This window comes from Convolutriloba macropyga, chromosome 11, assembly GCF_964194025.1.
Source record: "Convolutriloba macropyga chromosome 11, txConMacr16.3, whole genome shotgun sequence".
Taxonomy (NCBI): Eukaryota; Metazoa; Xenacoelomorpha; order Acoela; family Convolutidae; genus Convolutriloba; species Convolutriloba macropyga.
Window position 1 is genome coordinate 25,577,905 of NC_134478.1, and position 27,993 is coordinate 25,605,897.

Genomic DNA, 27,993 nt, shown 5'->3' on the forward strand with positions numbered 1-27,993 from the left:
CTTCATGCAACTTCTTCAACTGTTTTAGTAAGTCAATCTAATAAACAAATCACAACCCATTTCTAAATATCTACGAATTCATTTTACCATATCAGAATTTCAACCATTACAAAAGTGTAATTCATATCAAATCTGGATTAGGAATTTGCAAATGACACTGCTAAAAAGCATTTATTGCAATATGGTGAAAATAGCTCACAATCATTATTATTATATTAATATTAATATTCATAATACTATTACTATTATTATTATTATTATTGTTGTTATTATTATTATTTTTATTATTATTATTGTTATTATTATTATTTTTATTATTATTACTATTATCATTATTATTATTACTATTATTATTCTTATTATTAAATTGACTTGGTACCCGCAATAAGGGAATCACTTTGTTAATTAGTTACAAAAACAGGACCAATTTACAGGATATTGATAGTTCTTAAAATTCAAAGCCTTTAATTTCAAAAGTGAGTTCAACCGTTTCCGAAATATTACTGTTGTACTTGTCAAGTCAAAAGTTGAGATGTCATTTCGATGGGTGAGAACATTTGCATATTTTACAACTCACAAAACAAAAAACTCTTCAAATTTGACTGATTTCGTCCGATAAAAATTTGTCCTCAAAAATAGTTTTGCTGCTGAACGGTTACCGAGCGGTCCCTTGAAAATTTTCCAATAATCATCAAAGTTGAGAGCAGTATCACAGTAAACTTTGTTCAGAATAAGAAGATCATTTCAAAACAAAAGAAAACTGATTGGCAACAAATTGTGGTAAATAAGGCTCTGATTGTAGTCATTATCGGTAAAAAGTTTCTCATTCAAAGCCCAATTGAGCACTCGTCTTTGCATCTTTTCTTGTTTTCTGCAATTTGGCCAATTCGAGAACCAAATATTTGACGCGTAAAGGAGAACTGATAAAATGTAACTGTTGTATAAACTTACTTTTACTCTCGCATTTGTAGAAAAGGGAACGTTTCTGTTCAAGAAGAAAAGCTTTTGTTGTGCCTTCATCAGCCGCTGACTGATATGACTATCCCATTTAAACTTATTAGTAAAAATTATACAAAGATCATTCACCGAAAATTTGCATGTAATTTCTGTATCGTCTGCATACAAATGGACACTACACTTATCTAATTTATTCACATCAAAACATATAGCTTCAAACTTTGCCATGTTGAATTCCAGCCTGTTATCTTGCAACCATTTGATAGCTTCGTTTACAGCATTTTGTAGCGAATAAAATCATTTGACTTCCAATAACTTTTGCGTAATCGGCAAACAGATATGTGCTGTTCACCATTAGAGATGAAGATCGTTAATGTACACAGCCAACATAAAAACCGAGAACACTGAAATTTGTGGACCACCAATTCTAACAGTTAACTCTGATGAATACTCATCTTTCATATATACGTACAGCGTTCTATTTGATAAATAATCTGCAAAAAACTTGGGAAACTGGTTATCAAATCCAAAACGCATCAGCTTCATTAAAATTTCATTGTGCTTAATTGTATCTAACGCCTTTGCAATATCGAGATAAATGCTTAATGCACTCTTTAGCATTCAAATAACGAAAAAAATTTCCACAGTATTCAAGCATTTGAGTGATTGCAGAATGCTTTGGCCTAAAACCATGCTGGCGTTTGTCTAAACTCTTCAAGAAACGACCCCTAAATATTCTATACAATAACTCTTCCTTTTAGAACTCTTTACTTCCTTTTTGGTGAAATACATGTTTTCTAGACAAATTGTGGGTCTGTAGAAGCAAGTGTGGTGAAAGAGGGCTCGTGTCTTCCTTAATAACAGATGCGAAATGTTGAGTGAAGCCATTGGCAATTTCCAGTGATCCATAAATACTGTTTCCACCAAAGTTCATCTTAGTGGGCAGATCAGGAACACGATGAAAGCGCTGAATATCTTGAAAAACTTCTGTCAAAGTTAAATATGCAAAGAGATTTAGATATACTGTTTTATCTAGTTCAAGTGAATCAGCTAGATTCTTTTCAAGTCTTTCAATTATGTTATCGTCTTTTTGACCTCTTTTGGCTCTATTTAGAAAATTCTCTGCGTGAATACAATGAGACTAAAAGTAACAAGGAGCTTCCCTCCGTCTTCAGTATTCCGAGGAACAAAGGCCATATAGCAAAAGTTGATTTCATCATAAAAGTTTCGAAGTGTGTGGTTCATATCTCCAGCTTAGACATCAAAGAAACTGAATCTTTCAGCAATTTTGGGAAGATCCGCTTTTCGGAAAGAATAAATTGATTCTGATTGCCCAACCTGGCTGCTCGAAAAATGCACTTCAGTGCTAATCATTGAATGATCGGTAAATGTCGAGTGGATCTGAGCAAAAGACGTAGTGTCAGGAAAAATAGCAAGAAAGCAATCTCTACTCTATGAGAGCACAAAATCCGTATTTTTGAAAAAGCTGGCAAAACTTTTCTCATAGGCATTATTACCGCTTAGAAGACTCCAATCAACTCCAGGAAGGTTTAAATCACCTACTATGAGCACATTGATGAGATCTAAGTTGTTTTTAAAAACTTTATCATGTGCCAAACTAATAATATCTTGTAAATAAGCATCAAATAATTCTACTTCTAAGCGATAAGGCGAATCATGAGGTAGATTGTAAACATTAATCACAATAATTGCCTGCTCTAAATTGCAGAAGAAAACCGAAGTTACAAAATCAACAGGAGATTTAGCTTGGATTGTTTCACTGGACATTAATTTCTGTTTTCAAACCAATTAAAACTCCTACATGGCTGCCATTGCATCAATCAATTCTACTCACTACGCTATAACAGTTTGAAATAAAAACACAGGTGTGATCAACTCTCCAATCAAACCACGTTTCGCTCAGACAGATAATATTGGGTTTGTGAACTTTGAGATGACTAATTGTTCGATTAGCATTCAACAAGGATCTACAGTTCAAAGACGAGATTTTGAGGACTGATAGTCATGAGGTAACGGCGTTTTGCACACTACTAGGGTTAAAGTTTTCCCCAATAGCTTTTCCTTTATAAACTAAATCTTGACCTTTAATGGAGAAACTGTGTTTTTCGTAACCAACACTGTTGATCAGATTTGCCTTCCGCTGATAGTGTTTTTTCTTTTTGTATTCTTCAACGGAGAGAATTTTTTTACGACACTCCCAGAACCTTTCAACTTTGAAACAGATGAGAAGACCGTTCGGAAAGTCCAAGCATTATAGATTTTCACTAAAATAGGTCTGTTCTTCTCGTTTACTAGTTTCCCTAACCTGAAGCAGTCATGAATTACGACATTTTTCAGCCCCATTATTAGTTCGAAAATAGATATTACTTGTTTTTTGTCTTCATTCATTGCTTCAATTCTCGAAAGCTGATTCTGATTCTCCTGTATTCCAAATACTATTAGTTTGTTGCACAAGAAGTGATGTTCCGATTATTATTTTGAGGTTTTGTTCGGCAACTTTGGTTCAGAGTACCCACACTGCTCTTTAAGAACTTGATTTCATTTTGTAGCTGCTCAATTTTAGCTTCGCAAGAGCTTTGTTTCCATTGGTTAATATCGTTTCTGATTTCAGACAACTCTTGTTGAATGTGTCTATTAAGTGATTGAATATTATCCGACAAAGAATCAATATCGGCTTTTGTTACTGGAAGTTAACTTTTTTGCTCGCAATTTTCACAACACCAACTGATGCCTTTAATTTTTCCCAAAACGGCCAAAATGCTGCTTGGTAAGTTTGAGCAGGAATCATGAAACCACATTTTACAGGATAAACATTGTACACAAAAACTATCACAATTTTTCTGGCAGGATCCGCACGGAAAATCTAATAAACTGATAAGAGCATTAAGCTTCGCTTTTTTTGTTTTTTGTCATCTTTAGAATACCTGGTACCCGAAGGTGCCCTTGGACTAAAAATTAAAATGCTAGACAAACCGTGACTCCTGACGAAAAGAGCCTATGGCTTTTGAAACTTAAAGATTTTCAATCGTTAACAGGAAAGACCTCACCGGATAATTGGTCTCGTCTTCTACTAGTAGAACACTACAAGAACACCCCAAGCACACTCCCAATAAATGTAATCAGATCGCAAAAACGGGGGGTATGTTTGATAATTTAAATTTGAGCTTTGAGCTTAAGTTCTGATAAAAGTTTCTTTTCCGCTCTTTCGTTTTCTCTCATCAACTACCACGCACGTGCAATATATCTTATCAATATACAATTGAATCTAAAACATCATTTTTTTATTCAGATAGTCAAAAAGCTTTCACGCACACTGGTTTGGGTAAACGATACAAATATCGTTGCCAGAAAAAATTGGCGTTTAAACTAAAAAAAAACAACTTTGAAAATGCCACACATGATAAAAAAAATGCTCGTTTAACGAAAATGTTTTCACACCTATCGGCCGAGCGAAAACCACTCTCTCTTCTTTTTGCTCTCCATCAATTTGACCTGTACACTTTGTTTTTACGCATTTCACTTCCTGTTTCAAAAATACTCCATCAAAATTACTGATAAAAAAAGACGCTCCACCAATACTCCTTTTCGAGTAGTAAAAAACCTCATGAAAACTAATACACCTCTTCAATTCGTAGAGAACCAGGAACAACGCAATATAACTACGCTCAGCTTACAGCTATATTAACAACGTGGAGACGTACTACTGGTATACACATTGAGTACATGTGAAGAGCTCAGTTCTGAAACTGTGCTGTAAAGCAGTTGAATGAATAAATTCATCTCAACTGACCCTTGATTGGACATGGAAATGTGTTTCCGAGTTGGTCCTGCTTAATATTCTTCCTGTATGGATCCTCACTAGCACTCATTACAGACGAGTGTCGCTTTGGATTGCTTCTCAAAGATTTTGTCTCTTTCGTTGACACATCAGCAGTCGATTTGATTGGTTCATGCGAAGTTGTGGGGTTAGAGCGACGACTAACTCTTGCACTGTTAGACAGCCAGTTGAATGCTTCGCTCAATGGTTGCTGATCCAAAAGTGCCTGGAAACATAATAAAGAATAGTACACAAATTCGTATTTGATAAAATCAGGATATCATTACAAAATTATCATTAACAAAAATGTTTAGAAAGTCGGAATCATTCGGATTATAAGCATTTTTGAAAGCAAGATAAGTTCATCATTTTTCTCGTTTACCAAAAAAAAAAGTTGAACATAACAGACTAACGTCGGACGAATTGCGAGGGAGGGGGGGGGGCGGGGGGTGGTCAAACTTTCAAGATTAAGGGGGTCAAACATTCCAGATTAAGAGCCACCCTTCACACCATAAAATGGTTTCTACAAAAGTTTGGGTGAATGACATACTTAGAGGCGTAAGGCTCTGTGAGAGCTGCTCAGCGACTTAATGGCCTCCGGGCGCTACCTATTTATCCCAATTTTGAGGACGAAAAGTCAAATGCGTCAGACAAAAAATTGTTCAAGCGAAAATCGCATAAACATAGCCGACAGATTGCCGGAATAGCTGCGAAAGAATAGACTTGCGTGCCGTATTATAGATATAGAAACAGATAGATATAAGTTGAAAAAGTTACCGACGCCGCTCAAAAAGCTATGTAAAAAAATAAACGATAAATTTAAGCTTGTTAAAATTCATTGAGCAGAAGCCTTTTCATTAGAGACCCTTAATACTCATAAGTTCCTTTGACCTTAAAGTAATTCAAAATAAACTTAAGTTTTAAAGTGCAAAAGTCATTTTTATTGAGTGAGGTAAGTCACTTATGATCAAAATCTAGTCACGCAAAAAAAACTTTTGCCAGAGAGAGCGAGAGAGAGAAATGACGTCACGCGCGCAAAAGCAGTTAATGAGAAGAAGTCATTCGGAAAATTTGACTTATCAGCTTGGAGGTGTGAACAAATGTAAAACGAAAAAAGAGCATCAGACGACGATACAAAAAAACATAGCGTACAATTCAAAGAATTTTCATTGACTTAACAAAAAACTAGACCTAGAACGGACAATGAATGGATTCGAAAAACCATTTAGAAAAAAATCCGATCCAAAAAATCGAAAAACTGTAAAAATCAAAGTGAAATTGCCGCATGTTAACAAAAAACCACTAGCGAGAAAGCGAATTTTTGTTCAAACACCGTTTTCTCACTCTACTTTAAAATAAGAGGTAAACATTTCACGCCGCAAAACCACTCGCTTTTTTTGCTTCACTTCCTGTTTCGGCGTGACCAAAATCACTACTCAATTTGACTTCAAAAATCATGAAAATGTGTGAACAGATCTTTAAAAAAAACACAGCCGGAAGAATTCCGGAAATGACTCGAAGGAGAAAATTATGAACTTAACAGCTAGAACAACTATTGTGAATACTGAACCTCCACAAATGTCATAATATTTAAGGAAGAATAGAAACGGCATTGAAAAACAAATTGAATTAACATACTTATGACTTAACAACTAGAACAACTATTGTGAATACTGAACCTCCACAAATGTCATAATATTTAAGGAAGAATAGAAACAGCATTCAAAAACAAATTGAACAAAAAAAACTAGAAAAACTTAATGAGTTTTTTTAATAGTACACGGAAACATAAAGCCGAGTAAAGTTCGTTTGCAACTAGAGCAATGAAAATCTCGCAAAACAATGGGCAAGTCATTATAGGCTAAGAAAATTGTCTAAGATTTGAAAAAAGGAGAAAAAAATGCAAAAAATTAAGAAAAATGGTTTAAAATTTCTCAATTTTTCTGTCCATTTTTCTAGAAATTAATTTATACCAAGGAAACTTTAGTCAATTATTACCTGAACATTCCCTATGTAACAAGCTTCTATTCAAATCCCACTTAAAGTATTACAACAAAAAACAGGCAAAAACCATTAAATTTCGTCTGAAAATCAGCAAAACTGATCAAAAACCTCCAAATTTGCATTTAACTCAAATTAACTACTTGAAACCTTCAATTCCTATCAAAACAAGCCTAAAACTAATACAATATCATAACAAAACCTCATAAGCATCAAAATTTGCAAAAACTGCTTTCAAATGCCGCGCGTGAACAGAAAAATTTCGCTCGCTTAGAGAAAATTTTTTCACACATCATTTTTTTGCTCTCTCAAAAACAGCGGCATGAACAAAAACCACTCTCTTTCCGCTCCTCTCTTCACTTTTGTTCAGCACCAAAAGTACTCCAATTTTTTTCACGCGTTTCATTTCCCGCTTCAAAAATCACTCCAATAAAATTGATTTAAAAAAAGGACTTCTCCAATACTCCTCTTCGAGTCGTAAGACAGCGCCCCAATACAATTCAAATTCTTTGAATTGTAAAAAACCAAGAGCAAGGCAATATAGCTACGTGGGATCTTCGCAGCTATAAAAAGACCACATGACTAATATAATTTCTACAAACTTCGTTTGAGAGCAATTAATAAAATTGAAGTACCATCACTTCCTTATTTAGAGGTGGTCCCGACTTCGAGCTTTCTTTCGCTGGCTTGAACTTCGTGTCCACATGCAATGGAAGAAACTTCTTCGCAGTTTTCGCTCCTTTAGACTTCAGTTTGATATCGGATTTCGTCCCATTATCCGCAGATTCACCATCCGAGGACAATTTGCGAGGACTCATTGCGACAGATCCCACCACAATGTCACCATTGGCGTCTATTTTCATTCCCCGAGATGGCGACACAATAGGTCCTGCAGTTTGACGCTCATTGGAGCTTCGTGAGACCTTCTCGGGAGATGCAAACGAAAACTGAGTCGAAGACCTCGTAGCATCGAGATAGTCTTCGCTTTTCTCGAAGTTGCCCGGTTCCAACATTTCAGCCTTACCCGAACTTCGAGTTTTTCTTCTACAGTTCGGATTGGTTGAAGAATTCTCAACTGGAGTTGCTACGTTCTCAGCGTCCAACGTTAGTTTAGCACTTGGAGTATTTAGCACCATGTTTTGATTGACTGCTTTATTAGCTTTTTGATCCACAACATCGGTTGGTTCCTGCTCCAGCTCCAATTTCTGATTGCTGCCACAATATTCAGTTTTTATGGATACTTTGACGTCTTCTTGATCGTCTACAGACATGCCCTGATCAGTTATTGGACTCTGATTGGATACCTTCACTTTGAAAGGCTGCTTAGTGGCGTGAGAAATGAGATGCATTTTGTAGTTATACCACTGCTTAGAGTTCAACTCTTTCATACAAAGAGGACACTGTAGTTTCTTCCCGTCTCCAGTTAAAAACTGACAGAAATCTTTCACCGTTTTGTAGCTTTTTAGTTTTCGAACGTCAAATTCTTCAGAGCCATCGGAAATTACTCGGTCTTGAAAAGCTAAAATTACAAGATCGTCAGAAAGGAAGACTGATGGTAAAAACATCATAACATGAATCAACATTTTCTGCATTGCTAACTTATGAAAACCAGCAAGGTTCATCAAGATAATTAACAAAGCCGGCAGCTTTCCTAATAGTAGCAGCGAATTAGACTTCTAAGAATTGTAAACACAACAAAGGATAAACATAGAGAAACAGGATTCGAGAGTCTTAACATCGAATATTGAGTTGATATAAGTTCAAACAAGGAGGATCGGTACAGTGACCGATCAGCGGACAGTCGCTTTCACTAGAATCAAAATTTAAGTAGCTGTGATTGAAACTAATGATTCCTTAGGATTGGCGGACAGTCGCCTGACTTAAGAAATTTGTGTATCTTTATTTAAAACTGTGCTTCTTATTTAGATTTTTCGGGATAGAAATTTCTTTTACGTGACGTGACTATATATACGTGAGCATACATCGAACTAGGAGATCTAGCTAGAAGGCAACAGTGTTTTTATATGTTTCTATAATAGCACCCAATATTTAGGCTGCAACTTGATCAAAACGTCATCAACCATGGCGATATTTTGCAACTTCATTTAAAAAATGACTGCTTTGTATGTAAAAACCGGGTATAATCATACAACTTCATCAAAAATAGTCAAGAAAAAGCATCATGGAATCTTGAGCAAAACTAGCTACCAATGTGAAGTTACACCTAATGTTCTCAGTTCTGAAAACAGTTCTCCAAAAATACGCTTCAAGTTCATTTCGTAATAGAAAATTAAAAGTAAGGTTTCATTAAACTAGCACGTTATTATAAAGACCGCGTTGTAAGCAACAAGAGCGTCAGTAGAACACATCCTAAAAACGTAGATTGTAAGTATATAATCTGATTTCAAAAATGAAATCAGAAAACATCGGCAGAATATCCTTTCTTGTTTGCAAGAAAATAGCCGGCGTAGACCCCACTGATCGAAGTAAGAATTGAGGACAGCTTGTGTCAGAAAGTGTCGGTCCACAGTTTCATTAGATTACATAATATGGCGAATCCAGCCTTTGAATCGGCGGACATAAACCTTAATACTAAACATAGCCGGCAGATTGCCGGAATAGCTGCGAAAGAATAGACCTGCGTGCCATATAATAGAGATAGAAACAGATAAAGATCTAAATTGAAAAAAAAATCGACGCCGCTCAAAAAAACTAGTTGAAAAACATTCAGCAATAAATTAATAAAGCTTGTTAAAATTCATTCCGCAGAAGCCTCTTATTAGGGACCTATACTGTACATATGAGTTCGTTTGACCTTAAACAAATTCAAATTAAACTTTTAAAGTGCAAAAGTCATTTTATTGAGTGAGGTAAGTCACGTATGATCAAAATCTAATCACGCAAATAACCTAAAAACTTTTGCTAAAGCGAGTGAGAAATGACGTCACGCGCGCAAATGCCGTTAGTGAGAGGAAGAAGTCATTCAGAAAATTTGACTTTTTCAGCTTTGCTGTGTGAACAAATGTAAAACGAAAAAAGAGCGTCAGACGACGAAACAAAAAAAAAACCAAGAGCACCGCAATATAGCTTCGCTCAGCTTACAGCTTCGCAGCTATAATAACAGTTAGCCTTATACTGTGGAGAACTTTGATAACTTGATCCAGTCTTTGAACATTTTGTCACAGGGCTTCAATGGTTTATTTCGTTTTTGATTTTCGCATAAAAATTTGCTCATTTAATTTAGTTTAGTAGTGCTCATTAAGTTTTATTAAGTTGAGACCGTGAGCGAGGTACATGAAAATCGATGACTTGCAAGGAAAACGAATCATAAACTGACTAACTTCTGACGAATTGCTCTCAAACGACTTTCGAGGCAAACAATGCAGGAGGGGCCACTGGCCAGAGAAACTTTCATGGAGTAAAAACTTCTAAATGGGGAAGTGTTTGAACCAGTGACCTCTCGGATGAGTCTGGGAAAACAGTCAAGCAAAAATTTTGCATAAAAGTATCATAATTGCTTCAAACTTCGTTCGAGAGCACGCTTCGAACTTCGCTCGAGAGCAATTAAAAGAAAAATAAAAGAAAGTCAAATAAATCTATAATCGAAAGCGCGCCTCCGTAATAGCCTTCGGGAGGCTGACGGCGGCCAATAAAAAAATGACCGTAAAATCATTTTTTTAACTAAAAATCTTTTAGTTACTCTTATTTAAACCACATCATCTCAAATTCTTGAATAGGCCGGCCCATTAGTTGTTAACTGGTTTCTTTGAAACTATCAGGAGCATTAAAGAAATGAAAAAGGACACATTTAGAGATCACATCACATTACTCTCAGTAAAACGACAGAAAAAAAACTTTTCAACAGCTGAACGATCACATTTTCGTGGGTCGTTATATTTCGTTGGATGAGCGTTGGATCAACTGATATCAGCGCCTATTTTGCTTTGTAATATTTAATAAAAAAACCCCAAATTCCATACATATTGAAATTGATTATGAATTCTTAAAACGTAGTTAGAACTTCCCTTTAGTGGTTTTTTGGTTTCAGTGGTTTTTTCGTTACTTCGTTTTTGAAATGATAAGGTCTAGATTCTGAAGCTTTATATTTTCATCAACAGAAAAAAAACGCTTCAGAATGTTACCCAATAGTAATATAAAGGTTCAGAATTACTTATCCCCAATGATAATATAGAGAATTAAAAAAAATAACAGTAAATTCATTTTTTAAAATCTTTTAATGATTCTTATTTAAACCTCTACATCATCTGAAACTCTTGATTATGCCCTTTAGTTGTCAATTGTTTTTTTTGAATCTATCAAAAGCAATTAAAAGGGATGAAAAAGAGATGCTAGGGCACTGTAGTTGTTTCTATCCAAAAGCCCAACAGAAGTTGAAGTTAAAATTGCCCTTTGGAAGAGTTTTCATAACCGCAACATGTAACTTTCCTTCAAAATTATGCAGTTTTTTGGCTGCTGTTACCTAGAAGTAGTTTTTAGATGGTGGTTGGATCTACTGATAGCCCCATCAATTTTGCTCGGCAATCTTTAATGAAATGAAAAACAATAAATCCAAAACTACATACAATCATATATTAATCATAAGTTCGTAAAAATTTTGTCGATAAGAAGCTCCTTTCACTGTTAATTTTGATTGTGATTTTTTATATGATAAAATCTGAATCTGCATTTTTTGTTCATCAGAATTAAGTAAAAACACCGATGATAATCTAGAAAACTTACAAAAGGAAACTATTCGGAAAATTGGAATGAAATAGCAATCTGACTGCTTGATGAAAACATTGAGCCCCTTTACCAGAGAAAAGAAAATGTCCCTTCAATGAATGTTCTTAATTTTCAAAAGCTTTCCAATGATACTTTTGCATCCAAACGTAAAAGATGGATCGGGCTATATTGGCCTACAAACCACTTAACAAAGTTCTTTAGCTCCCCCTCCAATAAATTAAAGAAAACAGAACCCCATATAAAGAAAACATAGCCGGCAGATTGCCGGAATAGCTGCGAAAGAATAGACTTGCGTGCCGTATTATAGATATAGAAACAGATAGATATAAGTTGAAAAAGTTACCGACGCCGCTCAAAAAGCTATGTAAAAAAATAAACGATAAATTTATAAAGCTTGTTAAAATTCATTGCGCAGAAGCTACTTATTAGGGACCTTTACTGCACATATGAGTTCCTTTGACCTTAAACAAATTCAAATTAAACTTAAGTTTTAAAGTGCGAAAGTCATTTTATTGAGTGAGGTAAGTCACGTATGATCAAAATCTAATCACGCAAATAACCTAAAAACTTTTGCTAAAGCGAGTGAGAAATGACGTCACGCGCGCAAATGCCGTTAGTGAGAGGAAGAAGTCATTCAGAAAATTTGAGTTTTTCAGCTTTGCTGTGTGAACAAATGTAAAACGAAAAACGAGCGTAGGAGGACGAAACAAAAAAACATAGCAGGACAAGTCCTGACGTAGAATTCAAAGAATTTTCATTGACTAAACAGAAAACTAGACCTAGAACGAACTATGAATGGATTGGGAAAACTATTTAGAAAAAAAAACGATCCAAAAAATCGAAAAAACAGTTAAAATCAAAGTGAAATTGCCGCATGTGAATAAAAAAACCACTAGCGAGAAAGCTAATTTTTGTTCAAACACAGTTTTCTCACTCTACTTTAAATTTAGAGCGAAAAAATTTCACGCCGCAAAACCACTCGCTTTTTCAATCCACTTCCTGTTTCGGCGTGACCAAAATCACTACTCCATTTTGACTTCAAAAATCATGAAAATGTGTGAACAGATCTTTAAAAAAAGACAGCGCCCCAATACAATTCAAATTCTTTGAATTGTAAAAACTAGGAGCGCTATAATAGCCGACTGAGAAGCGGTTATTAAACACTTACACACCTGATACACTGACTTTAAACTGTTTGTCAAACCCAAGAATCTGACATAGCCGGAAGAATTCCGGAAGCGACTCGAAGCGTCAGAACTTCACTAACAAAACCGTAATTGCAACGGAAGCCACTACCTTTTGTATTAAACCATTAACTCACTACCTCCCCAGGTCTGCTCTAAAAATTGGTGAAACCTAAACCACTGTCAACAAGAGAAACAAAATGCAGCAAAATTTTATATTATTGAAAACGTTTGGTAACGTTAAAAAATCCAAAATAATTAAGGTGGTCGAAAATCTGATAGTCTGAAAAAGCTGACAAGGTTATCAATAGCCCTCAAATAATTCAATATTCTAATCTAAAAAAGATAGTGAAAGCAAACGGCAGATAATAATCTTAGAAACTAATTTTAATATTTTCAAAAAAGAAAGCTCAAATTCAAGAATCAGAACACCTATAATTACACTTCTAATCACTGCGATTAAGACAAAAAACAACATACACCTGTTCCTTCTTGTACATAAGCTAGACAACATGATTTCATACTAAATCAAAAATAAAATTGATCATAGAAAAGACATAAGCAGCAGAATATTCAGAAGCAAAAAATCGTTTTAATTAATACCAAGGCCGGAAAAAAGCTGTAGTAATTAGTCAGCAGTGGAAATTTTGGAAAAAGCGTGCTATCAAACTCTCAGTACTGCCTTATGTTGAATGAAATCAATTGCAAACCAAAGAAATGACGAAAATCTAAGAAAAAGCTGAAATCTTTAATTTTTTACAGCTGAAAAAATCAATATACTGAAAATAAATGTAGGTGCCAGGACAAAACTAAAATGATACTAACTAGAATAATAATATGGGCACAATGTAATGAACACCGTAACAAAAAGTCATTCTTGATTTTTGAAAGTTGAAAGTCAATTTAAAAAACTCAAGAAAAACGAATACATTTCATTGTTCAGCATTCAAGACATAGAAAAGATAACTAGTCATCCGATACAAAGATCTATCCTCCTGAAGAGAACAAAAAGCAGGAAAAAGCAGAATTCATGAATACGAAACATTGAAACATTTTGCAAAAAAATGGTCAAAGAACTTTTAAGTTAAGACTGCATTTATGAAAAAGTTTTAACTGTTTTTTCAAATTTTAATGCCAAAAAATGAATGAAATTTTATTGAAACGAAATTAAAGTCCCTCATGTTGCACAAAAAAACTACTTCTACCAATTACAACCAAAATACAAACGAAAAACTGACGAAAATCGGATAAAAACTACCAAAATCGGATTAGCATATGTACAATTTTATGAAACAAAATTACATCGAGGTAGATAGAAGCGTTGAGTATAGGAATTATCCAAGAGAAGTTGCAATATTAACTGATTTTTGACAAAAAGACGGTTAAAAGATCCAAAAATGAAGAAATTAATATTAAAAAAGCTAAAAGTAACTAAAAAAACAAGAATTATGTGTCAATTTTCAACTTGAAACGCATTTTCAGGCTCTGCAAAACACTGTGGTATCAATTTCCGAGGTTGACATTTTAATATAGTATCGAATAAAATTTATTTCTACAAGAAACCAAATTAAAAGCAAAAAAATTGGGCCACTTAGACGAAAAAACGGCTAAAAACGGTTATCTGTATGTGCAATTCAGTCAAAAACTACTTTTCAAAGTCAAAACGTCATTCACTAAACGCAGCGCATGATCAAAAAACTTCTCTCGCTCAGCGAAAATCTGTTCACAAAGACAGCTTTTCTCACTTTCGCTTTTAGGTCAAAATGCCGCGTGAACAAATCTACTTCCTGTAAAAAAAAACATAGTCGGAAGAATTCCGGAAGCGACTCGAATCACCAAAACTTCACAAAAAGCTGAAGCCATTACCTTTTGTATTAAACCATTAACTCATTACCTCCCCGGGTCTGATCTAAAAATCGGTGAAATTTAAACCACTGTCACCAAGAGAAAGAAAATGCAGCAAAATTTTATTATTGAAAACGTTTGGTAACGTTAAAAAAGTCTGAAATTTTTAGGATGGTCGAAAAGCTGATAGCCTGACAAAGCTGACAGGGCCATCAATTGCCCTCAGATAATTATTGATTCTAGTCTCAAACAGATCTCGAAAGCAAACGTCAGAAAAAAACTTTTCAAAAGAGACAGGAAAGTCAAAATAATTCAAAAAAGAGTGCTCAAACTTAAGAATCAGAGAACCACTACAATTAGATTTCTAATCACGGCAATTAAGACAAAATTAAAACATGATTCTTCCTTGTTGTATATATGCTAGACAACATGATTTCATACTAATTCAAAAATTAAACTAATCATAGAAAAACAAAAGCAACAGAATAATATTCAAATGCAAAAAATTGTCTAAAAACAATACCAAGCCCGGAAGAAAATTGCAATGAATAGGAATAAGTAGAAATGTTGGAAAAGACTTTCTAGCAAACTCCCAGTACTGCTTTATTTTGAATTAAATCAATTGCAAAACGAAAAAATCAAGATCTAAGAAAAAGCTGAATTCATTCAATTTTTTAACAACTGAAAAAATCAATAAAACGAATATAAAAGTAGGTGCCAGGACAAAACTAGAATGATACAAACGAGAATGTGAAGAATATGGACACAATGTAAGGAACACCGTAACAAAAAGACCAATTCTTGATTTTTGAAAGTTAAAAATCAAATTTAAAAAAATCAAGAAAAACGAGTACATTTCATTTATCAGCATTCGAGACATAGAAAAGACAATGAGTCATTCGAGACAAAAATCCAACTCGCTCAAGAGAATAAAACAAGAAAAAGCAAAATTCAGACATGCGAAACATTGAAACATTTTGCAAAAAAGTGGTCAAAAAATATTTAAGACTGCATTTATGAAAAAAAATTTGAAAAATTTCTGTTTTTTCAAAAACTTAATACCAAAAAAAGATTGCATTTTTATTGAAACGAAATTAAAGTCCCTCATGTTCCCCAAAATACTATTTCTAGTAATTAAAAGCAAAATACAAACAAAAAACTGAAAAAATTGGCAAAAAAACTACGAAAATCGGATTAGCAAATGTACAATTTTATGAAACAAAATTACATCGAGGTAGAAAGAGGCATTGAGTATATAAATTATCAAAGGGAAGTTGCCATATTAACTGATTTTTGACAAAAACCAGATAAAAAAATCCAAAAATGAAGAAATTAATAGAAAAAAAAGTCAAAAATTAATTTAAAAATCAAGAAATATGTGCCAATTTCGCATTTGAAACGCAATTTCAGGCTATGCAAAATACTGTGCTATCAATTTCCGGGGTTTACATTTCAACATAGCATCGATTAAAAATTATTTATACAAAAAACCAAATTACAAGCAAAAAAACTAGGCCACTTAGACGAAAAAACGGCTAAAAACGGTTATCTATATGTGCCATTGTCAAAAACTACTTTTCAATATCAAAAAGTCATTCACTAAACTCAGCGCATGATCAAAAAACTTCTCTCGCTCAGAAAAAATTAGTTCACACTGCAGTTTTACTCGCTTTCGCTTTTAGGTCAAAACTTCGTCTGAACGAATAGTACTTCCGGTAAAAAAAAAAAACCTTAAGAAAACCAATACTCCTCTTCGAGTCGTAAAAAAAACAGGAGCACCGCAATATAGCTCCGCACAGCTTACAGCTTCGCAGCTATAAAAAGAACAAGCCAACAACTAATAGCGTTGGCAGTAGCCAACTATGGCTTAGGGAGGCTAATATTAGGGTGGGTGCAAAAGACAGAGAGGGCGCATAGAGGATGAGGTCCAAACCATACAAAAAGCGCTTTTGCACCGTCAGCAGTTTGGACAATTTGTACACCAAGAGAGCAGCGAAACTCTCCAAGAGAGCAGCGAGACAGCCAAGAGAGGCAATTGACGATTTGATGTCCTCCGGGCTCTACCTATTTATCCCGTTTTCCAGGATGAAAAATTAAGAGCGTCAGACGAAAAACCAGTAAGGGGAAAAATCGCATTAAAAAAGACCACAGGACTAATATAATTGCTACAAATTTCGTTTAAGAGCAATTAAAAACAAATTAAATGGGCCCACCTTTGTAAACATAGCTGGCATATTGTCAAAAAATAGCCGCAATAGATTCGTAGATCGGCAGTCTAAAAAAACAGTAAAAAACAGACCAAAAAAATTCATCTTTTCATTGAAGGCTGATCTGTTATATTTTGATTAAAAATCTGTATAAGTTTTCGCTGCCTCTATAGGCTGCTCTCAAATGACCTTCATTTAGAGTAACACACACCCATTTGACCTTACCTCTTTTAATTAAAGAAAACAAATGTCAATTTCAATGTGAGGAAGTCATTTTTGAGAGTGAGGTAAGTCAAGTGTGACCAAAAATTTAATCACGCGCATGAACAAAAAAACTCGCTCCACTGAGAGAAAAAAATGACGTCACATATGCAATTCAGTTGAAATTGCATGAACGAATGAACAAAAAGTGGCTGTGGCTTCATATGGTCGTAACAAACCTTGAAAAAGATGGCTCATGCTTTAAGTGCAATTTACCTTATAAGACATCAAGTTCCCCTGAACGCGCGCATTGTTCTTCTAAAATCACTTGTGCTTTCACACTTATCATTTTCGGCAATCTTTTTTCAAAATTTATCTGCAAAAAACCTAAAACGCCTTAATCGACAGATTAACTGGGGTATAAAGGTATGCTTTCTACGCAAAAAGTATGACAAAGCGAGAGATCTGCTAATCCAGACAAAGACCCTACCAGCTGAGATAATAATAGCAAAAATTTCGCTAATCAAATTTCATTATAATATCCCTAGGCCAGAAAATTCTGAAAATTTTCACAGGTATCTGAGTCTTTATCAAAATACTCGAACAAAACAATCCAAAATTAGACAAAATGCCAAAACCAGTTTTGGAATGAATTCGATTGTTCGTCAATGCGTACAAAAATGGAATAAGTTACCACATTGGCTTCGGTTGGCAAAAAATGAAAACGTTTTTAAGAAAACGTTGAATGATTTCTTGCTCTCAAAACATGAAAAAATTCCTTTGAATAGTAACGTACGAGCTTTTAAAAGTTATTTTTATTTTTAGGAAGAAAACAATCGAAAGAAAATTTTATAATGTGATTCTTTAAAAAATTTGTTGATGTTTATTATATTATTATTGTTTGAATGATTTGAAATATTTTTTGTTTCAGGTGTATTTAACCCTATGGTTATAATTTTAATTTAATTGTTGCAAAGAAAACAAAAATCATGACGACGAAATAAAAAAAACCAAGTGAAGGCCAAAAATAGCCCCAGCTATCGCTGTGCGGCTATTAATGAAAAAATTGTTTTATGTCATCAGCAATTAGGAAAATTTTAAAATAGGCCTCCTTTAATAACCTCCTGGACGACAGATAACCTCCATTGGGATAGAAATAGAAACTGAGAAGAACAAGATACAGGTTTGTTTCTACAACCTGAGAATCGTTTTTGTCAGAAAAGGGTTCTAATTCTGTATGCGTAGCTCTTATGTGAGTTGCTCTTAAAAACAGCCAAAAATTATTTGGAGACGACTCTAAGTAGAAATTGTCCTCCCGAACTCATCTCTATTTTCGATGGAGAAAAAATGAGATGAAGAATATTTGACGAGAAAAAATTGCTCAATTTTTGTTGTCAAATTTCAGAAAAACAGACACAATTGAAGCAAAGAGAATTCGTATCCTTTGTAGTAAATAGAGCCTACAGGCAGGAGGTTATAATTCATTTACCAAAAACAAATTTAGACTGAAAATCCAGCAAAACAGTTGAACAACCTTCAAATTAGCATTAAATTCCCGTTATATAAAGGGGATCAAAACAAGCGCAATATTATTAGTTTTGTTTTCAATAACCTATTAGAAAGCATAAAAAACTTAAAACCAAAAAAAGCTTCCGGTTTCTTTGTTCGCTCACTTATCAAAAAAAAAACAGAAAACCATAACACCCCTTCGAGACACTTCCCAATACTTCTCTTGGAGTCGTAACAAGACAGCGCCCCAATACAATTCAAATGCTGTGAATTGTAAAAGACCACGAACACCGCAATACAGCTACACGCAGCTTACAGCTTCTCAGCTATAAAAGCGTTAAGATGGAAAATCGGTCAAGCAAAAAATCACAAAGACCGGATGACTTCTATAATTGCTACAAACTTTGTTACTAAGTTGCTTAATTTTCAAAATTACCAAAAAATGTTACCCAGAAATCATAGCATGAAAGTATTAAATTATTCTTTATGATGAATCGATTAGACGAAAACATGCAAATAAGTTGACTATTCTATATCACACAATGACAAATTAAAAACCTTGAAAAATTCCGATTTTCCTATTAAATAACGATTCTGTACATATATAGATAAATGGCAAAAAACTATATCTTACAAGTCTGATCACCAACTCCACAGCGTTGAATCTCTTTCAGAGGAGTCCGCCAGCCAGCACCGGGATCTTGATAAAACGGGTGATTAATTTCCAAAATTTCATCAACCGCTTCCGGATCATTCTTCGGGGACACAACACAATCAAACTCGACTTTTGCCACATTGCGCAAAATGCGCACGTCAGATGGTTGCGAGGGGGCAAACTTTTCTCTGAAACGGACACTTTAAAAGACCTTGCTTTCCACTCGCGAGTTTTCTCTCAATAGAAGCAATAAAATATGAATAATTTTCCCCTTAAGACCTATTCCAAGTTGAAACAAATGATAGCGCCGCGCGGAAACAACAAATAGCCGGAGAACAGCCGCCATTGGTTTCCATATTATTCCATATATGAAAGAACAGAAAAAAAACAAAACTTAACAGAGTATAAAATTTTTTTTAAGTCTGAACTAATTTGACTTTATTTCGAAGTTAGACAAACTCGTATTTCTTAATGAAAGCATTCAGAGGCTACAATCAATACCAATAAGCAATATCAATACCAATCACAAAGACCGGATGACTACTATAATTGCTAAACTTTGTTTGAGAGCAACTAATAATAACTAAGTTGCTTTATTTTCAACCAGGACTTAAGCGCACATCTAAAATTGAAATTTACGGATTTATACAGTTTCTAATTTTAATTTCCCTCTTTTCGATACTAACTCTGCTAATCCTAGATTGTTTTAGTCTCACATCCTGAACAACTGCTTCTGAACACCACTTCAAGAAAAATTAGCAGAGTGAAACTATCCAAGAGAAGTAAAAAAAAAATTAACGAAAAAATTCTCAAGCTGTGAACAAAGGTAAAGCAAAAGAAGCATAGCAGGACATGTCCTGAATTACAATCCGAAGAATTGAAGTCAAAAAATGACCTGATAATTCACAATTTTACAGCATTATTAAACTAAAACAGGCAAAAAACCATGACCCTATATGCGCAAAACAAACAAAAAATATAGAAGTAATTAGAAAAGATTGTTTTTCATGATCTAATGTTTAGAGAAAATAAAAATATTAACACCTCATGAAAAACTTGACCTTGTGCATTCTTAAAAAGAGTACACAAAACAACAACCTAGTGGGAATCAAAGGCAGACAAAGCAAAAAAGGACAGACCTATAGAAATTGGAAGAAATCATTTAAAAAATTTGAAAATCAGTAGAGTAAAAGTAAAATAAAAACAAAACTACATTTCAGAAATTTGAACCATAAAACTTTAAAGTCTTATGAAAACTTTTAGTAGTACTAATGGCCGATGAGCGGACAACACAACAAAAGAAGGCAAGATACAAAAATTCACTTAAAAGAAAACAAACGGTAACTCAGTCAACGAAGTTAAAAATTGAAATAAAATAGCCAAGATCAAGCTGCACTACAAGGCCAATGAGGACTGTATTTTTATTAGAATGAGCGACGGGACCACAAAAAAAACACAAAAAACGCCAGGCAAAATCAACTTTCAGTTTTTAGAAGAAATGTCGAATTCCAAAATCGATTTCTCTAAACTTGGGCATCTAATTAGATGGTTTTTTTGCATTAGAAACCAATGAAACCCGTGATAAATGAGATAAAAATAAGAGACCACAAATACAACCAATTTTCACAAAAACTAAAAAGCGGACTAACACATTTTTGAATATTAACAGTATAAAGACACCGAAAGAAATTTTTCAATCAAATTTTTCATTATTAACCGAAGAGACCTCTCATAACTGAGATTAAGTGAAAAGACAGCAAAAAGTACAAACACATGCAAAACTCAAAAAACAATTAATTTTTTAAAAATGAACACGGGTATAACACACAGAAAGCAGAAGCTACGAGCTGAAACAATTAATTTCAATGATGTAAGCATATTTAGCAACGGATGAGACCAGTCATGAATGAAAACCAGAGGAGACAACAAAGTAACAATAAAAACACGCAAAACTGGAAAAAAAAACGAAAAACCCGCAAACCCGAAAATTTGTTCTAACACCAATTTCTCACTCCCAAGGCAGTTTGAAAAAACCAGGCCTCAAACATATTCGATTTTTTCACTCCCTTTACCACTTCAGCGTGACTAAAATCAGCATTCTTCTTTGACATCTCACTGACGGCAAAAAGACAGGAATGCAATACAATCCAAATAGTTTGGATTGTAACAGCAGAACAAATCCTGTAACACTTCAAAGAATTTGCATTGACTGAATTCAAGAACTAGACCCTGAATTGACTTAGCAACACCTTTGAAAATCGTTTGAAGATAGCTGGCAGGTTGTCAGAAAAAAGCCGCAATAGCTTCGCAGATCTGCAGTCTAAAAAAACAGTAAAAAAGACAGACCAAAAAAATTCGTCTTTTCATTGAAGGCTCATATGATATATTTTGATTAAAAATCTGTATAAGTTTTCGCTGCCTCTATAGGCTGCTCTCAAATGACCTTCATTTAGAGTAACACACACCCATTTGACCGTACCTCTTTTAATTAAAGAAAATAAATGTCAATTTCAATGTGAGGAAGTCATTTTTGAGAGTGAGGTAAGTCAAGTGTGACCAAAAATTTAATCACGCGCATGAACAAAGAACTCGCTCCACTAAGAGCGAAAAATGACGTCACATATGCAATTCAGTTGAAATTGCATGAACGAATGAACAAAAAGTGGCTGTGGCGTCATATGGTTGTAACAAACCTTGAAAAAGATGGCTCATGCTATAAGAGCAATTTAACTTATAAGACATCAAGTTCCCCTGAACGCGCGCATTGTTCTAAAATCACTTGTGTTTTCAAACTTATCATTTTCGGCAATCTTTTTTCAAAATTTATCTGCAGAAAACCTAAAACGCCTTCATCGACAGATTAACTGGGGTATAAAGGTGTGCTTTCTACGCAAAAAGTATGACAAAGCGAGAGATCTGCTAATCCAGACAAAGACCCTACCAGCTGAGCTACCAGCTTTCCGTTGAAAGAGCATGAACGAATGAACAAAAATCAGATTTGAAGTGGCTGTGACGTCTTATGGTCGCAACAAAAATCTTGACGACGAAATAAAAAAGCAAGAGAAGGCCAATAATAACCCCAGCTATCGCTGTGCGGCTATAAACATTTCCGATAAAAAACTTAAAAAATGAGTCAAATCAGCGAATGTGAACAAAAAGTAAATTTCAAAATAATACTGCTTTCTCTCTCCACTTTAGAATTGGAAAAAAAACTCAAAACGCAAAACCATTCGCGTTTTCGTTCAATTTCCTGTTTTGGCGAGATCAAAATCACCAGACAAAGTTGACTGGTGAAAAACATACCCGGCATATTGCCGGAAAATAGCCGCCGCTGATTCCCATAACTCTATTGGGATTGAAAGAAAATAAAATATCAACAAAAACTGATTTTTGTATAAAAACATTTTTAAGCGCGATTTATTTTGATGTTATTTCGTCATTGAACATACTCCTGTCTCTCAGTGAGAGGCTACAGGGTCTAGTATCAATACCAATATCAAACCAGAATTATCAACAGCAGCGTTAACCACTCGGCTATCATGCCCTATCTTACAATCGCTTTCTTTGTGCGACAATTGCAACAAATTTTATTTCAGAATAAGAGCAGTTGAGATCACTCAAAAATGAAGAAAACAAGCGTAAAAAAGTCACTTGAGAAGTCAGATAAAGTTCTAGAACAAAAATGCAACAACGCTCAAGCAAAAATTTTGCATAAATACTCACCTTTCCAACAATTGTTTCAAAAATCCTTAAAGGGCAATTTAAAAACATACCCGGTAGATTGCCGGAAAATAACCGCCGTTGAATTCCATAACTCTATTGGGATTGAAAGAAAAGAAAAAATCAACTAAAATTGATTTTTGTATAAAAACATTTTTAAGTGCAATTTATTTTGTTTTCATTTCATAATTGAACATACTCCTGTCTTTCAGTGAGAGGCTACAGGGTCTAACATCAAAACCAATAAGCATTATAGATAGTAACTAAAAATTATGGGAACAAAGTTCAAGTACCGGGCATCTAAAAATGGTCTTTATCCCGTTTCTATTTCTGACTTTGATTTCTTTATACTAACTCTTCATTTTGAAATGCTTTGCTGAGCAGCTGTTGTTTAAAAGGACTTGGAGCAGAATGACAGAAGAGTGAAACTAGCCTAGAGAAGTCAAAAAGATTTCACGCAAAATGTCGAAAAAGCGGCAAAATGGGTAAAGCGAAAAAAGTTCGACGAAGTAAAAAAATAGGAGCGCTATAAGAGCCGGCTGTGAAGATGAGGGCGGCTATTAATCACCAACTTTTTTACAAATTGAAAACTACCAGCAAAAAGACAACGACAAATAGTTACACAAAATTAGAGATAATAATAACTTTGGGTATTTAAATGATAGGTTTTTATTACTGGCGTGTGGAACATTAAGAAATCCAAGTTTAAAAAAGCCAAGCGACTACAGAACATTTGGGATCCAAGAATTATCGTCATTGCATATGAGAAATGCAGACGCAGGTAGAACAATTTAACAAAGTCAAGACCTGACCATCAGCCTCATTTAAAGAACCTTCGAAATACAAAAAAAGCATATACTAGATGTAAACGGAACAAAAAAAGTCCTATTATCATATATACTAAAATAAACACGAATGAAAACAATATAGAAACTCACTTCCACCTTTTTTTTAGAAAACTAAAGTTATCAAATTCAATCAAACCAATGGTAGCATAAAAAACAAAGTAAAGGACAACAGATGACAAACTGTTGAATTTCGATAAAACCTGTAAAAATGCCATTGTAGTCATTTTCACACTAAACATCGAATCTTTAGACCACAAAGTCATCACCTATTAGAAAGCATGCAATATTGTTATGAAAAATGAGACCAAGGGATCGCCTAACAAAAAAATCGAACGAGGCAGTAGCCAAAACTAACTAAACTTTTTTCGAAGTGGTACAAACATGGGACATTGAAATAAAAACCACAAAAACACAAAAAACTCATTTAAATACGACTTTTCTGAAAACAAATGAATTTACAGTAAAAAACGAAAGCTGAAACCATTGAATTAAATCAATCTTCTCGTCTCAATTAAAATAAATAAGCATGATTTAAATTCAGAAACAACTGCTATTCGAAAGAAATGACATTTTTGTGAACAAATATTTCGAAGTCGTCGAGTCGAAAACGTTCAAAAGGATTTGATAACACAAAACAAAACTGAAACACATTAAAGAGACAAGCAAGCAAGCTGTGTCAAAGAAAAAAGCTTAAAACTGAAAACTTTAAACCAATCAAATTATTCCCTCATTAGAAGCCCAAGAGACCTGTCCATAATTCGTTAATTGATAAAACAAAATTCAACGAATACACAATTAACTAAAATTTTTGAGAACAATTGGTATCAAAGTCAGGAAAACCACTAGCCATGGTGTCACACTAATAAATAGGTTCAATAATGCCTGATTAACAATCACCAAGACCCGAAGACCTGTTATTAATAATACAAAGTATGGCATAAAAAATATTTAAAAAACGTGCGCGAAATGTTCACTAATATTTAATGACCGCAAATAATGTCAAACTTATAACTTGTCGAACTATAGCCGCCCATTGTTACATCAAGCACCAAGCAATTGCAAATAGGCGCAATTGGAACACAAATGCATCATTCCATTAGCACTCAGGAGAAGAAACACAAAACAGAAGCCAAACTGACGCACTTGAGAAAATTCCAGGTGAAAAACTGAATTTGTTAAAAAGCCAACTTCTCACTCCACATTGAAGGATTTTGAAAAAAATCACGCCTCGGACCCATTGAAATCACTACTTTAATTTCACTTCTCGTTGACATGAAAAAACGGAAAAAATGTCAACAAAGAGAAAACAGCACAGCCAAAAATAAGTAAAAAAGTCAAAAACTAGCACTCAAAACTGAAAACTTGTTGAAATAGCGTTTTCTCAATCCACTTTCAAATTGGAGTGAAAAAATTAACCTCACAAAAACACTCGCTCTTTCGCTCGAATTCCTGTTTTGGCGTAATCAAAATCACCAATCAAATTTGACCTCAAAAACGCAAAATGTGTGAACAGATCTATATAAAAAACAGCGCCCAAATACAACTGTAAAAGCAAACGAAGGAAAAGTCTTAATTGAAATCCCAAGAACTAAATAAAAACTACAAAAATTTTTCACAAATTGAGAAATACAAGCCAGAAATACAAGCCAGATTTTAAAAAAAAAATCTTGATTGCATATGAGACAAGCAGACGCAGGTAGAACATCTACACAAACTCAAGACCTGACAGTCAGACTCATTAACAAGAAAAACGTTCGCTATACAAAGCAGTATACACTAGATGAAACACAAACCGGAACGTTCTTTCATAGCCAACGAGCATATACTAAAACAAACACGAATGAAAACCATCAAAAAATCTCAATTCCAAATTTAGAAAATAAAGGTTATCAAATACATTAAAACCAATAATGAAAAATAAGCAAGGCGAACAAAAAAGGGGTAAAAAAACTCGAATAAAATTTGTAAAAACAAGCGCCATTGTAGTCACTTTAGGCCGCAAACACTTGATAGAAAACGTGTAATTCTTAAAAATAAAACCAAGGGATCGCCTATAAAAAAAGAGCAAACGAGGCAGCAGCCAAAAACAAACTTAACTTCTTTAAGTGATACAAACAAGGGACAAGGTAAAATAAAAAAAAACCGAAACTCACTTAAAAACGGCTTTATTGAAAACAAATGATTTCAGTAGAGTAAAAAAAGATGACACCATGAAATTAATTCATGAAATTAATTCTTGTCATCTTCAATTTAGAAGTAGTAGTAGTAATAGAAGTAGTAGTGGTAGTATTAGAAGTGAAAGATTCATTTTACCAAAACAAGGGCAAAAGTCTAATATATGATTGAGATGGAGCTCCCAAAGGTTGTTATTTGTTAATATGGTTTAGAAAAACCACTTGAACCAAATAAGTAAAGTAAGAATTAAAAACAACTGCTTCCAAAGAGCCGTACGAGGTCAGTAAATTTTGCTCATTTAGAGAAAATAAACATTTATTTTTCCCACTCTCTCTCAAAAACAAACGGAGTGAACAAAAAATCACTCTGTTTTCTCTGTTCTTCAATTCGTTCAACATCGACTGCAACTGCAGATGAAAAGAACTTCAAGCAGAAAGAAGAACGAAAATAGTCGATAGCGTTAAAAAGATGTCATGCAAAATGTTGGAGCGGAAAAATTGGATGAAGCAAATTGAAAATAGCGAATTGAATATTTGTAGAACGAAGTAAAAAATCATAGCTGGCACAGTCCAAGAAAATATAAAACATAACAACTAAATTAGCAAACCAAAATTCAGCAAAAACTCAATTTTGACGCAATATTACTCCTTGCAATCAAAGTTCGAACACATCTTTTACACTATTGGTTCCCCACGCTACAGGTTTTGTATACCAATGAAGCTCAAATGCCACGCATTATCTTACCAGCAGCCTCAAAGTAAAGTTGATAAGCTTCATCCAAGTTTCATAGTAAAAAGAAACGAATTCATAACTTAAGTTGTTTTCTATGTATAGAAAAAACTCAATTGCCAATAAAAATCCACGTGCGTTCAAGTTGCTCTCTTGATTTCAACAAGCAAGACGAAAATAGAAACAAATTTTACACCGAATCTTGAGCACCCTAGATTGATCCCCCACCAACTTTTTTTTGGCTGTTATCATATCAGAAGCAATGTGCACGTGAGCAAATCAGTTATGTAGTGGTTCTTCAGCAGCTTTTGTGGACCTCAAACCGGTGAGATCTAACCAAAACGACCCCCGCCCTTCTTTTTTTTTATCTGGTTGGATAAAAAAAAACTTGATAGGCAATTGCGCATTCAATGTTAACAGTTATGAAAACTAGAGAAAGCAAGAAGGTTTCGTTAGCTGAGACTAACAATACTACAGAGCTTAGTCAGGGGGCAAAACAATGCAATTTATCTTCGGGACTGACTCAGCAAATGAATAATTTAATAATTGATGACAACACTTCCCGCTTTCAAGTGCCCCCCAAAACAACACTTTTCTACCCCGACAAAAAGGATAAACTGTACCAGATATCTGTTATCGAACATCAACTTGGAAAAACTAAAATTAGATATGAATCACTAGTTTAACAAAATTTGTCAACTTAGCTAGCAGGGGTCAGCTTCCCGAATTTGTTGCTCCTATACTATGCAGTGCAACAATAACTGCATTGAAAAAATTGAAAGGTGGTGTCCGTCCTATCGCTGTTGGGGAAGTCATTCGACGTCTTATTGCTAAATGCATAGCTCGTGAAGCGAATTCAGATGCTGCTGATCTTTTTAACACAAAACAATTGGGGGTAGCAGTCAAGGGTGGTGCTGAGGGCATAGTACATGCAACAAGAGTTTCCTTTGAAAAACTGCAAAGGTCCAAAAATTCCGGAATATTGCAGATTGATTTCAAAAATGCCTTCAATTCGGTAAAAAGAAGCACGGTTTTGGAAGCAGTCGCAAAATTCTTACCTAGTGTTGCCCCTTTTGCGACTTTTTGCTACTCACAACACAGTCATTTGCATTTTAACAACACATACTTAAGTAGCCAATCGGGAGTGCAACAAGGGATTTCCTTTGGGGCCGCTTTTGTTTTCACTAGCTCTGTGGCCAATCATTAAAGAAATTGAAACAAAGTTACCAAATTTAGTACAGCATAATTGGTATTTGGATGATGGCATCCTTGCTGGTACCCACCAACAACTTTGCACAGCATTGAATTTGTTGACAAATTTGGGTGAAGGATGCGGCTTAGAGCTCAGAATAGAAAAATGTGAGCTTTGGTCACCCGTTGA

General features: G+C 34.4%; 1 protein-coding gene across 5 annotated transcripts in view; it reads right to left on the minus strand.

The window, feature by feature from the left end:
- The window catches only part of LOC142349674 (uncharacterized), a 110,271-nt gene that overhangs the window by 55,150 nt on the left and 27,128 nt on the right, over positions 1 to 27,993 (minus strand). For all 5 annotated transcript variants that reach the window (XR_012760843.1, XR_012760842.1, XR_012760841.1 and 2 more), the window contains exons 5-7: positions 19,120 to 19,328; positions 7,432 to 8,315; positions 4,769 to 5,021 (exon numbers count right to left, since the gene is read on the minus strand). Coding sequence is in view for 1 of the 5 variants with exons in the window: in XM_075401398.1 (XP_075257513.1) it covers positions 4,769 to 5,021; positions 7,432 to 8,315; positions 19,120 to 19,328 (1,346 nt within the window). In the remaining 4 variants the exon portion in view is untranslated. The remainder of the gene's footprint in view (positions 1 to 4,768; positions 5,022 to 7,431; positions 8,316 to 19,119; positions 19,329 to 27,993) is intronic.